This window comes from Stegostoma tigrinum, chromosome 3 (genome assembly GCF_030684315.1).
Source record: "Stegostoma tigrinum isolate sSteTig4 chromosome 3, sSteTig4.hap1, whole genome shotgun sequence".
Lineage (NCBI taxonomy): Eukaryota > Metazoa > Chordata > Chondrichthyes > Orectolobiformes > Stegostomatidae > Stegostoma > Stegostoma tigrinum.
Window position 1 is genome coordinate 127,210,096 of NC_081356.1, and position 13,636 is coordinate 127,223,731.

Here is a 13,636-nt window from a genome sequence, read left to right on the forward strand (position 1 = left end):
TATGGACAGGAGGTCTGGAGGGGGATGCAGTGGTATTTGTCTAGGTTCGTCCCGAGCAGCTCCGTGACACGGGACTCCGTGCTCTACTAGCTGTTTCCCAGGACGCACACAGAGACCAACATCAACTGCGCTTGGAGGACCATCAATGCGGTGAAAGACGCTCTTTGGTCTGCCCGCAATTTGCTGGTCTGCCAGCTGAAAGGTCTGACCCCGACCGAGTGTTGCAGACTGGCGCACTCCAAGGTCCAGGACTACGTGCTGAGGGACACGCTAAAGCTTGGGGCAGCCGCTGCCAGGGCACGGTGGGGAAAGACCACCGTATGAAACCCCTCGTCCAGAATAGAAAAAAGGGCCCTATCTGGTAACTGGGCCCAGTTGGCGCCTTCCCCAACTGGTCAGGGGGCCAACTGGGACTGTGCGGGGTGATGACTGCCGGGGTATTTTCTTTGCTTTTTTTTTTACCTTTAGTTGGCGTACGTACCGCCTGGGTAACCTGGAGCGGCTTGCATGACTGGGTAGGTGTATAAATGTTTTATTTTTTGTACATCTTATGAATAAAGTATCTTTTTTCAAATTTACAAAAAAAAGTGACGAAACATCTGAAAACTAACCTTCCAGCTCAGCGAGCAAACTCACATCCATGCACACTCATGCAATTAAATGCGAAAAACCAAAAATGGCTTGAAAATGATTTTCCACCCTTTTACAAGGCACTCTGTTCTGTCTTCACAATTGGAAACCAGTATAAAATCAATAAATTGATCTGAATTTTCACTTCTCTTGCACTATTTTCAATATTATAATCCTTAAAATATGGCATTTCATTGAAGGGTGCAACCAGAATTTAAACAGTCTAAGACATAATTACTTCTGATTAATTTCTCTAGCCCAGAAAATGCACTATTTGTAGGGTAAATCATTCAGGTGCAATTGCGGCTCTGGCCATTCAAACAAGTATCTCATTCAGGAGTAGATAACTGTTGATGGCACTGTACCTCGTGTCAAATTATCATTACCATAAAGCTGCAGAAATGAGTTCATTGTACAAGGTTTCATATATTTACTTCAATTTCACTGCCTTAGGTTTTGTAAGAAATTTACCGTGATTTAACAAAAGATTGTTTATAAAAAATACACTCCCCATCGAGTGCCATCATTCATTGCTTGATCATTCTTTTTTTGTCAATTCAGAAGGAATTTATTTTTACACTGATGGTCATTATAATGTGAAACTTGATCACATAAGGAATAGTTGAAGAAAACAGCATGGGTGCACCAAGGAAAAAGCAAGACAAACATGAGGCAGTAACGAACTGAAGATAACAACAACAGCATTAAACGAAGGCAGATGACAGAAGGCTAAATAGATTGTACCAAATTGGGGTATATACCCAACATGGACTGTAGAAGTTCAACAGGATGGCTCAGCACCACTATCCCAAGTGCAACTAAGGATGGGTAATAAATGTTGGCCAAACGGGAGACACTCAGATTCTGAAAATGGATGTGTAAGAAAACACAATTTCTCTTCTAGTGAACATTGGTAGATATATTTTAAAATCTGAGTTACGTACCCCAATGATGTACTACTGATTAGGGAAAGACAAAGAAATAATGTTTTCAGACTATAAGTAATAACAACACACACTTCATGTCATACTCCTAACATAATGTGAAGTACTTTGGATCATCTTTGTATCAGTAGACAGAATCTGACATCAAATAAGGTGATGAAGTAGAGTTACCAAAATTCTAAAACCAAAAGAACTGCAGATGCTCCAAATCAGGAGCAAAAACAGAAGGTGTTGGAGGCTCAGCAGGTCTGGCAGCATCCGTGAAGAAAACATCAGAGTTAACATTTTGGATCCAGTGACCCGGTTCCAAAATTCAAGTTCACCACAATCAAAAAGAAAATCCACTGAATCAAAATGTTTCAAACTATTTTGAGTACAAAGGCCGTTTTATGGCTTCAAGATAAATAACATAAGACCATAAGACATAGAAGTGGAAGTAAGGCCATTCGGCCCATCAAGTCCACTCCGCCATTTAAATCATGGCTGATGGGCATTTCAACTCCACTTCCCTGCTCTCTCCCTGTAGCCCTTGATTCCTTTTGAGATCAAGAATTTGTCGATCTCTGCCTTGAAGGCATCCAACGTCCCGGCCTCCACTGCACTCTGCGGCAATGAATTCCACAAGCGCACCACACTCTGGCTGAAGAAATGTCGTCTCATTTCAGTTTTAAATTTACCCCCTCTAATTTTAAGGCTGTGCCCACAGGTCCTTGTCTCCCCGCCTAACGGAAACAACTTCCTAGCGTCCACCCCTTCCAAACCATACACTATCTTGTAAGTTTCTATTAGATCTCCCCTCAACCTTCTAAACTCTAATGAGTACAATCCCAGGATCCTTAGCCGTTCATCAGTCGCTGAACCTACCATTCCAGGGATCATCCGTGTGAATCTCCGCTGGACACGATCCACGCTAGTACGTCCTTCCTGAGGTGTGGGGCCCAAAATTGGACACAGTATTCTAAATGGGGCCTAACAAGAGCCTTATAAAGCCTCAGAAGCACATCACTGCTTTTATATTCCAACCCTCTTGAGATAAATGACAATGACAACGTCTTCTATATCCTGATATTGTTCTTGTCAAAATATAATCACCCCTTTATTCCAACGAAGACATATGCTAGCTTTCGTAAACATTTTTTAATCCATTTAACTATGTAAATTATAGAAACTGAATGAAACTCATATTGACTCTTTCACACACTTTCAATTCAGGGTAATCGGAGTAAAGATATGTGTTTAAATATCTGCCCTGAGTGCTTTCCAACATTTTAAAAGGATAGCAAGGCAGGATGTGCAATGAATAAAAGATGCATTTAAGCTACAACTGTTATTGCGAGGGATCAAAGTCCTTCCTCAACTCATCCAGTCTGTAAAGCTACGGTTACAGGCAAACAAACCGTTCTAAGTATTTGGTTTTATGAAGAAACCTTTATAAAAACAATATATGTTATGAAATAAATGGGGAGTGGCACCTCATGGTTGTTATGTTGGTGCTGCAATGGCAGCCAATCAACATTTTGCACGTCAAATAATAATTCATTTAAATGTCTGTCAGCAAAAAAAACTTCTGTTTTTTAAGCACCAGTTTTGATTAATTAATTGATCAATCATTATGTCTAAGGAAACATTTTCAACCACATTAAATTAACAGAATGCTTCTTATCCAAATACTGATACCGCACAACAACAAAGGCCTGAAAGAATCATGAAGAAAACAGTATTTAGCTCAACTGAAAGATGTCCCTATTCTGCCATTAACATTCGGAACTCACCAGAGGAAAAAATTGCTGCGAACAAAAATACATTGTTTGTATATTTTCGAAGGTAATAAAATAACCAAATAAAGCATCATTCAATACAGAAATGCAGAAAAAAACCAAATGGGGTCCTTACAATAATTAGAAAAGAGAATATTCATGAAAAATAATAAAACCAGAAAACAATTTATCCTACAATCTATTCTTTTCTTGTTAGAACTGAGCTGTTCGGCACACTGCAGGTCAACAAATTGGATGAAACAAGCTTTTGTCAATCTTCCAGTCCCATCAAATTTATTATAAGTTTCTCTAAATAAAAGAGGTGCACATGTATAGTTTGACTACTTGACCATGAGTACACGCTATTTACTGAATAGAAAATTTTCTCCACTACAATAAAGCATGCCAAATGAATAAGGTATCAAGATCTGAACTTTACAATGCATCATGCCTTGGACTGTAAATAACCTATTTTAAACCACCACGTACTGCAAATAAGGTTGCGTCATTTGTACCAAAGCAGTTTTGAACTAACCCTGCTTAAATCGGCAATATTAAGCTAAGAGTGATGCCGCTTATGCAGCATTATAAAAAGAATTAATAGAGGAAGAAAAACTGCATGACTCCAGTAGGCACACCTTATACTGCAACTACGAATTGAATTCTTAACCTCTGGACTGAAACCAAGATTCATTGCTGTGGGGGAGGTGGAAGAAGGCGAGAGAAAGACTGAGCTGCAGTGCTAAGATTAATATGTAACACTGGATTTCTTTGTGAAACCGTTTCAGTCCAGTGCTTAAAATGCCTGGCACTGAACACAATTTAAAACAACAGAGCATTATTAATATGAACATGACATCTATCACAAGGATCTTTCATGCAGATATATTTCCTTATCAATATTCAATCCACAGTAAAATTTCTTATCTGACATCTTAAATTTCATCCAGAGGTTTCATTTAAGCAGAAAGTGTTGCAGCATCAAAGCAGCATCTATCTGTTTTACCTACAGCACAGATGGTATCACTGACCAACCAGCGTGATCTCTTAGGACTAAACCATTCAAACAATCAAATACAGGAATATCTAGAAGCAAAAAGGCAAAGAAATGTGAAAATAATTCTAACTGAAAAATAAAACAAAGCTATCAAATTGGATCAGTAGAACAGTAGGAATCTTAAAGTCTGACACTCTTTCAAAACAAGGGCACAATTTATTCTACCTCTCAAGTGCACGTTACCTTGTCTATAAAAGTCTAATGGTAAATAGTCTTGGAACTAGAACTCACCTCTTTTATGCATCTCTTGCAAAGGAATGCAGTCTCTACCACCACCATCATAAGGTAAATAAGGGTCAGATGGCATATCCATACGATATCAAGAAAGAAGCACGTTAGCTGAACTAAAAATCTGTCACATTACCCTCTCAACCTACACAGTAGCAGAGCTGCCATATCTGCTCAGGAAAACAGACTGTGTGCAGCCTTGTGCACAAACTTGGTCCTGTGATAGGCTATGTAAGCAACAGGAAACTGATGCAAGCAACAGGAAATTGCTCTATACTGTTGCTACTGGTTACCAGCTCTGACACAGAAGCTTAACAGTGGAATAAATGCATTGCAGCTAATCTTTTTGAAGGTGAAAGCTCCAGTTTAGGTAGATAACCTGTTTCTAAATAGTTGAGAACTAATATTCTACTGCTAGAAGAAGAATATAACTAAATGTACAGAAAAACTTTGTTTCGTTCATATTTCCATTGTGGCCCTTACCTATAACAAGAAGCAATCGCACAGAGAACAAGTCAGAAAAAGGAAAAAAGACAAAAAGACTGAGAAAAAAAAAGGAGAAAGAAAAAGTGAGAAACAGAAAGAAAAGCATCACCTATAAATATAATTTTTAAAATATGTCAAATTGTTTCACAGCCAAGGAACACAAACCAAATTACCATTTATTGTGGCATGCAAGACAACTTTCAACACAGGGAGGTAATGGCCTAGAATGAGAGAGGTAATGACCTAGTGGTATTACCAGTCGGCTATTAATCCAGAGACCCAGGTTCCAATCCTATTGCGGCAGATTGTGGAATTTGAATTCAATACAAATCTGGAATTGAGAGTCTAATGATGACATGAATTCACTGTCGATTGTTGGAAAAAACCCCATCAAGTTCACTAACGCTCTTTAGGGAAGGAAATCTGCCATCCTTACCTAGTCTGGCCTACAATGTGACTCCAAACCCACAGTAATATGGTTGACTCTCAACTGCCCTCTGTGATGGGCAATACATGCCAGCCTAGCCAGCGACACCCTAGTCCCATGAATGAATAAAAACAAAAATGGACAGTCTTTCCAGAACTGATTCATTTGCCAAGCATGTGAGTTGGCATTGCAGTAGGTGGCCATCATTTCGAAATGTGGAAAAAACATAAAACCACTAATTCAATTAAATCAACAGGACATGATGAATGATTTCTACTATATACCTTGAATTGTAATCCAAATATTTTACAAACAATCACACTCTGTCCATGGTTCACTACAAAGAATACATTGAATTTATTGAATCACTTCGGCTGTGGCATCATAAAAATCTCACCCAGATCAGATGAGGTGTTTTAGATTTTAGAATAATCCCTTCACATCAAATCATCTTCCGCTGGATCCAGTTAATTGAATGTGCCATAGTTTTCAAATATACTGATGACAGTCGTGTGCATTCATTCTTTTTTAATTTGTTAATTAGAAGTGAGCATCACTGGCTAGGATAGTGTTTATTACTGATCCCTAATTGCCCAGCGGGCAGGTAGAAGTAACTACATTGCTAAGCGTCTGGGTTGTATAGACCAGACCAAGTAAGGACAGCTGACCTCCTTGCAGAAAGGACATCGGTATGCTCACAATTTGCTGACGCAACTACACAAAACATCACTCAAAGCATCACACAAAGTTCAATACTGCGAGGAATTTTTTTGCTGTATCAACCAATCACCTATTCGATTCTTCTTGGACATGCTCCTCAAATAAGTTGCTCAGGGCACACATGCAAAGGGCGAATAACCTCCTGATATTTATGTGGGGCTTGTGTGTTACTTCTTCAGAAGTTGTTTCCCTCATTAGGTTTTCGGAGATCTAAACACATCCCACACTAAAAAATGTGGTCTTTATGTATGCCACTGAGATACCTATTCCACACATCACTAATTCAAAAATTCATTCCCTCCTCATCCAATCAACAATTGTCTTGGATATGAACATGCACAGAAGGTTTGGTCGGGATTTTGCTTTTTAACAGCTTCACATATTAAAATTACAATAAGGCAGATCAATTTCATTTGGCAACTATGTAAGCTACTACCACTGTGATTCTTGTCACCTTATCCTGTGGTTTTCACAAGCATGGTTGTCTGAACTTTCCAGTCATACTCCAGTTCATGGATATGTTGAAATTCATGGGTATTGCATTCACAATGTTAATGTGACATAACTTTTTATAATTGGCAAAAATGGTTGGCAAAGCCCACAGTCACTCTTTAGTCATATCACTCCAGTGGTCACAACAAATTTAAATATTTTACCCAGTTAACAATATAGTCATTCATATACTCATTAAGCTGAGCATAAAGAAAATTCCATCAACCGGGTTTCTTTAAACAGTTAACAAAATTGATTTTTTTAAGTAAAAAGTTATTTGATGATACAAAGCTGATTAACATGATTTGAAGTATGAAAGTATAAATATTCATCCTAAGTAACCTACCACACATGCACACACCACAAAAAAGAAAATATATACTTCTGCAGAGATGAATTTTGAAACAAAAAACACTTCAGCCAAAGTAATGATCAGTTCTTGAAGGAAAAAAAAGGGCAAGATATGAAGTGTCCCAGATCATTTTATTCCCTGTGTTTGCACATGTCGACAGCTGTCACTAGACACAGACTAGTTACTGGGATGTTCAAATATAGTTAATTCAGGCAGAGATAAAAGCAAGTCCTTTGGGACTTTCAGGCTGAACAGCTGTTTCAGTTTTTCAGGTCTCGTGATAATCAAGATTTTCTCAGAATGGTAGTAAGGACCTGTGCTGGGAATTGGGGCAAGAAGGGAATATCTTGTCTCTTCAAATGCTACACTTCAACTAAATTCCAAACAATATCAAAATAGCCACAGCTCCTGACATCCATAAACTCAGACATACCATAAGACCATAAGACAAAGGAGTGGAAGAAAGGCCATTCAGCCCATCGAGTCTACTCCGCCATTTAATCATGGCTGATGGGCATTTCAACTCCACTTCCCGGCACTCTCCCTGTAGCCCTTGATTCCTTGTGAGATGAAGAATTTATCAATCTCTGCCTTGAAGACATTTAACGTCCCGGCCTCCACTGGGCTCCGTGGCAATGGATTCCACAGGCCTATGGGTCCTAGTCTCCCCGCCTAACGGAAACAACTTCCCAGCGTCCACCCTTTCTAAGCCATACCCTCCACTGGGCTCCGTGGCAATGGATTTCACAGGCCTATGGGTCCTAGTCTCCCCGCCTAACGGAAACAACTTCCCAGCGTCCACCCTTTCTAAGCCATACATACTTCCATTAAGTCAGAGTTAAGTAAAGTCATGTGACTTCCAGTAAATCTAGCAGCTCCACAGATCATGAACATTTTTTTTCAAAAATACGTGACTTCCATTAAGTGATTTTTGGGGGGGAAAAACGTATCCCACAGAGTCCTTATAGAAACCTATTGAAAAAAACTAATTTTCACAATCCTTTAGATATGTCTGCAACAAAAAAAATCAAGAATAGAAGTACCTTCTAGCGAGTTTTGAGAAGATTTGTAGCTCAGGTAGAGTTTCTGGATGTGAGTTTGCTTGCTGAGCTGGAAGGTTAGTTTTCAGACGTTTCATCACCATTCTAGGTAACTTCATCAGTGAGCCTCCGATGAAGCACTGGTGTTATGTCCCGCTTTCTATTTATCTGTTTAGGTTTCCTTGGGTTGGTGATGTCATTTCCTGCATTGGTGATATCATTTCCTGTTCTTTTTCTCAGAGGATGGTAGATTGGCTCCAAATCAATGTGTTTGTTGATGGAGTTCCGGTTGGAATGCCACGCTTCTAGGAATTCTCATGCGTGTCTCTGTTTGGCTTTGTCCTAGGATGGATGTGTTGTCCCAATCAAAGTGGTGTCCTTCCTCATCTGTATGTAAGGATACTAGTGATAGTGGGTCATGTCTTTTTGTGGCTAGTTGATGTTCATGTATCCTAGTGGCTAGCTTTTTGCCTGTTTGTATGGGGATCTAAATTAAAGACACCTGATATTATATCACAGGAAGCTTATTATGCCCAACCTTTTGTTCCTAGATTGCTTAAATAACAACTGAGGTCAACCAACTACTATACACTTCTACAATAACGAAGTGGATCCTTTCAGTTGCGATTGTCCACACATCTCCAACATCTCTATTCCTCCAAAACTAAAAAGTTGGTTTGAAGAGTTTCATACTGATACCAATACTTACGGTTTCACATAAAGCGAACTCTGTACAATTTTCACAGGAAAATTATACATCATGCTTTATTTACATTAAGGTTGTTTTAGGAATCAAACTAGTTTATGAAATATATATGTTCATCCTCAGGATACAGGTGCATTGACAAGGACATTAATTGCTCTTCCTGAAAAGCAATCGTGTGATGTTTGACCACTTCAAGGCACCTCAGAATAAATCATGGGTTATATGGTGTCATTTACAAGTCTTGTTTCTTAATACAGTGAACCAGTTCACCGTTACAATGTCATGTTTGTCACAGTTCTTGCTTGAAGTACCTTCATAATATTTTCTTTCTCCTTGCATATTCTTCCTTCTCAGGTAACCATTTAATTATTTTCTGAAAGCCTAGGTAGAATGTGGTAAAAACATTCTCAGGTTGCAAATTCCAAACCTGAACCACTCACTTTTGCCTTAATTATTACTTAAATCTGTTCTTTTTGCAAGCGGAGATACTACCTTTCCATTGACTCTGTCTGGATCTCTCAAGATTTTGAATACTTTAAAAAAATCTTTCATGTTTTGCGTCCTCTTTTTAAAATTTCTGCTGTGCTTAAGACTGTTGTTATTGCAAACATGTAGAAATCGGTGACAGTATAAACATGTAACGTTAGTTAAATATTATACAGGAATGAAAAACAGCCCTTGTTTTACACATTCTAATTATAATACTATTTAGTACCATCTATGGCACTATTTGTAGAATCATAGAATCCCTACAGTGAGGAAACAGGCCCTTCGATCCAACAAGTCCACACCAAACTTCAGAGCATCCCACCCAGACCCAACCTCCTATAAATCACCTAATCTACACATCCCTGAACGCTACAGGCAATTTAGCATGGCCAATCCATCTAACCTGCATATCTTTGGACTGTGGGAGGAAACCGGAGCACCCAAAGGAAACCCACACAGACGTGAGAAAAACGTGCAACTCCAGACAGACAGTTGCCCGAGGCTGGAATTGAACCCAGGTCCCTGGCGCTGAGGAGGCAGCAGTGCTAACCACTGAGCCACCGTGCCACCCATAAATCACCACTTGCAACAATCACCGCTTGAGAAATGTAATGGGTGTACAGAGTATAAGGTACAAAGTCAAATCTTCAGAGTATAAATGCCAAACCTAACTTAATATTTGATCAGGGCACTCACTATAAGCAGCTGTTGCTAACCGTCAATACTTGCTACAAAATACAATAAAAGGGTGGACAGAAGAAGAAACTTCAATTATCAGATCTAAATTAAAGACACCTGGTATTATATCACAGGAAGCTTATTATGCCCAACCTTTTGTTCCTAGATTGCTTAAATAACAACTGAGGTCAACCAACTACTATACACTTCTACAATAACGAAGTGGATCCTTTCAGTTGCGATTGTCCACACATCTCCAACATCTCTATTCCTCCAAAACTAAAAAGTTGGTTTGAAGAGTTTCATACTGATACCAATACTTACGGTTTCACATAAAGCGAACTCTGTACAATTTTCACAGGAAAATTATACATCATGCTTTATTTACATTAAGGTTGTTTTAGGAATCAAACTAGTTTATGAAATATATATTTTCATCCTCAGGATACAGGTGCATTGACAAGGACATTAATTGCTCTTCCTGAAAAGCAATCGTGTGATGTTTGACCACTTCAAGGCACCTCAGAATAAATCATGGGTTATATAGTGTCATTTACAAGTCTTGTTTCTTAATACAGTGAACCAGTTCACCGTTACAACAAATCAACAGTTTGAGTCATTTGCAATAATTTCATTTTTTAAAATTTTCAGACAGATTTTTAAAAACAAACCTAAATTTTTCAAACCGTTTGAGTGGGATTTATACTGACATTCCTTGAATTAATCAATTATGTCTCAATACTTCCAAACACATCACATTCTTGTTTAGCAACATTCAACTATCCACAAATTTCCATTAACTAGTGGGGAAGGTGGTCATTATAAAACATTATCAAAATTCTATTTACAAATTGTTATGGGCCAGCCCCAGGTCAGTGGGGAAGAACTTCAAAGAACGTCTGAAATCTTCATAGGGTAGGGAAGAGGTGCCATTCTTCTTCTGCCAATGGAGATATCATAAAAGTTTGGATATTTCTTCCAGCTAAGAAGGTAACATAGGAATTTAATAGAAGAGTTTTCATTGAGCAACTACGGAGAAACCTAGCACTAGATTGCAAGGGCAACAGGGTTAGGGTTAGGACTAGGACTAGGGGTGGGGCACAGGATCAGTAACCAAAGGACATGAATTTAAAATAATTGGCAAAAGATAAGATGCTTAAGTTATGCAGTTTAATTTGTGATCCGAATTGTTGCCAAAAGGAACGATGGAAGCAAAGTCAATAGTAACTTCAAAAAGGTTGGTTATACTTGGAATGGAAACATTTGCAACTTTTCTTTTTTGTTTGTTTTTGTGGTGATGGATGTCTTGAAAAATATTAATGTAAACATATCCCTGGGCCCTAATGAGATCTATTCCAGGATACCGAGGGGGGCGAGAGAGTAGCTATCTGGGGTCTTAATAAAAGATCTTTGTATCCCCTTTAACCATGGGTGAGGACCCAGCAGAGTGGAGAACAGCCAATGTTATTCCTTTGTTTAAGAAGTGCAACAGGGATAATCCAGGAAACTACAGGCCAGTGAGCCTTACGTCAGTGGTAGGGAAATTATTGGAGAAGATTGTTAGGGACAGGATTCACTCACATTTGGAAGGCTGTGAACTTATTAGGGATAGTCAGGATAGCTTTGTGCAGAGGAGATCTAGTCTCACAAATTTTTTTGATTTTTTTTGAGAAAGTGACAAAGATGATCCATGGCAGCAGGGCAGTGAATGTTGCCTACATGGACATTACTAAAGCACTTGGCAAGGTCACTCACAGTTGGCTGGTCCAAAAGATTAACTCATGCGGGGTCCACAGTGAATTGGTAAGTTGGATACAAAATTTGCTTGGTCATAAAAGACGAAGGGTAGTTGTGGAGGGGTATTTCTCTGACTGGAGGTCTGTGACCAGTGGTGTTCTGCAAGGATCATTGCTGGGACCTCCTTTTTTATTTGTCATATTAATGATTTGGGTGAAAATGTGGGTGGTCTGACAGAAAAATTGGTGGAGTTGCAGTTCACGAGAAAGAGGTCAAATGCAAGAGAAAAGTATGCAGTGAACAGCAGCACCCTTGGCAGTATTTATATACAGAAGGAGGAGGGGGATTCCACAGCTACTTCAAACTGGCAACGAGTGGATTAGGTAGGAAAAACATGTATGGCATTCTTGCCTTCATCAGTCAGGGCACTAAGTATAAAACTTAGCAAGTTACACGCAGCTGTATACAAATCTAGTTAGGCCACATTTGAAGCATTGTGCGCTATTCTGGTCGCCACAGTACCGGAAGGATGTGGAGGCTTTGGAGAGGGTACAAAAGAGGATTACCATGTTGCCTGGATTGGACTGCATTAGCTGGAAAAGAGGTTGGACAAACCTGGATTGTTTTCTAGTTTGGGAGGCTATGGGACAACCTGGTAGAAGCACATAAAATTCTGAGAGGCATGGATAGGGTGGATAGATTGAGTCTTTTTCCCAGAGTGGAAATGTCAAATACTGAAGGACACAGTTTTAAGCTAAAAGGGGAGAAGCTTAAAGGAGATGTGCGAGGCAAGAATTTTTTTTTGAACTAGAGGGTGGCAGGTGCCTGGAACGTGCTATTAGGGGAGAAACAGACATGATAGTAATGTTTAAGAAGCATTTAGATGGATAAATGAACAGGCAGGGAGTAGAGCAATACAACCGTATGCGGGCAACTAGGATTAGTTCAGAATAACATTATAGTTGGCACAGGTATGGTGGGCTGAAGGGCGTGTTCCTGTGCTGTACTGTTCTACGTTCAACATATTATACTCCATCTGCCAACCTTTTGCCCACTTACTTAACCTATCAAAGCTCTCTGAAATCAGTTGGTATCCCTCTTGCAAACTGCCTTTCCAGCTGTCTTTTTTTGTTTTCTGCAAGTTTGGCTAGAGGAAATACACTTTCCTCCAAATCATTAATATATGTTGTAAATAGTTATGCTCCCATCACTGATCACAGATCACCAGCATGAAAAAGAAGGCCTTAGACTCACTCGCTGTTTCCTGCCCATTAGCCAGTTCTCTATCCCTGCCAAATACTACCCCCAACACCATACGCTCTAATGACAACCTTTTGGGAGATATCTTGTCGAATTCTTTCTGGAAGTCCAAATGAAACACTGATTCCCCTCCAACCATTCTGGTTGAGACTTTCTTAGAAAATTAGTCAGATGGGATTTCCTTTTCAATAAACCATGCTGATTCTGCTTAATTAGATTATGATCTTCCATAAGTTCTGCTATTACTTCCTCCATAATTGATTCTAATACTTTTCCAACAATAGGCTAATTGGCCTATGGTCACCTGCTTCTCTCCCTTTCTTTTTAATAGGAATGTCACATTCGCAGTTTTCCAATCATCTGGTACTTCTGTAGAATTGAATGATTTTTGCAACATTACAACTAATATATCCACTATCGCTATAGCTGCCAACATTTCGGATCCTAAAGATGCAAGCATTCAGGGCCAGGGACTTATCTTCCTTTAACCTAATTAGTTTGTCTGATACCATTTCTTTGCCGGTGGTGCCTAATTCTTCCACATATTTTAGTAATAATAGGATGTTCAAAGTATTTTCCATCATAAAGATGGATGCAAAATATCTTTTGCAAGTCCTCTGTCTTTTCCTCTTT

The 13,636-nt window shown here is 39.1% G+C and overlaps 1 protein-coding gene across 10 annotated transcripts in view; it reads right to left on the minus strand.

The window, feature by feature from the left end:
- The window catches only part of clcn3 (chloride channel 3), a 129,693-nt gene that overhangs the window by 86,122 nt on the left and 29,935 nt on the right, over positions 1-13,636 (minus strand). For 3 of the 10 annotated variants that reach the window (XM_048527453.1, XM_048527446.1, XM_048527448.1), the window contains exon 1: positions 4,620-4,840. The exons of the other annotated variants lie outside the window; for them this stretch is intronic. In XM_048527453.1, coding sequence (XP_048383410.1) covers positions 4,620-4,701 — 82 coding nt within the window. In that variant the 5' untranslated portion in view covers positions 4,702-4,840. Of the gene's footprint in view, positions 1-4,619; positions 4,841-13,636 lie in introns of those variants that run through there. 10 annotated transcript variants of the gene reach the window in all.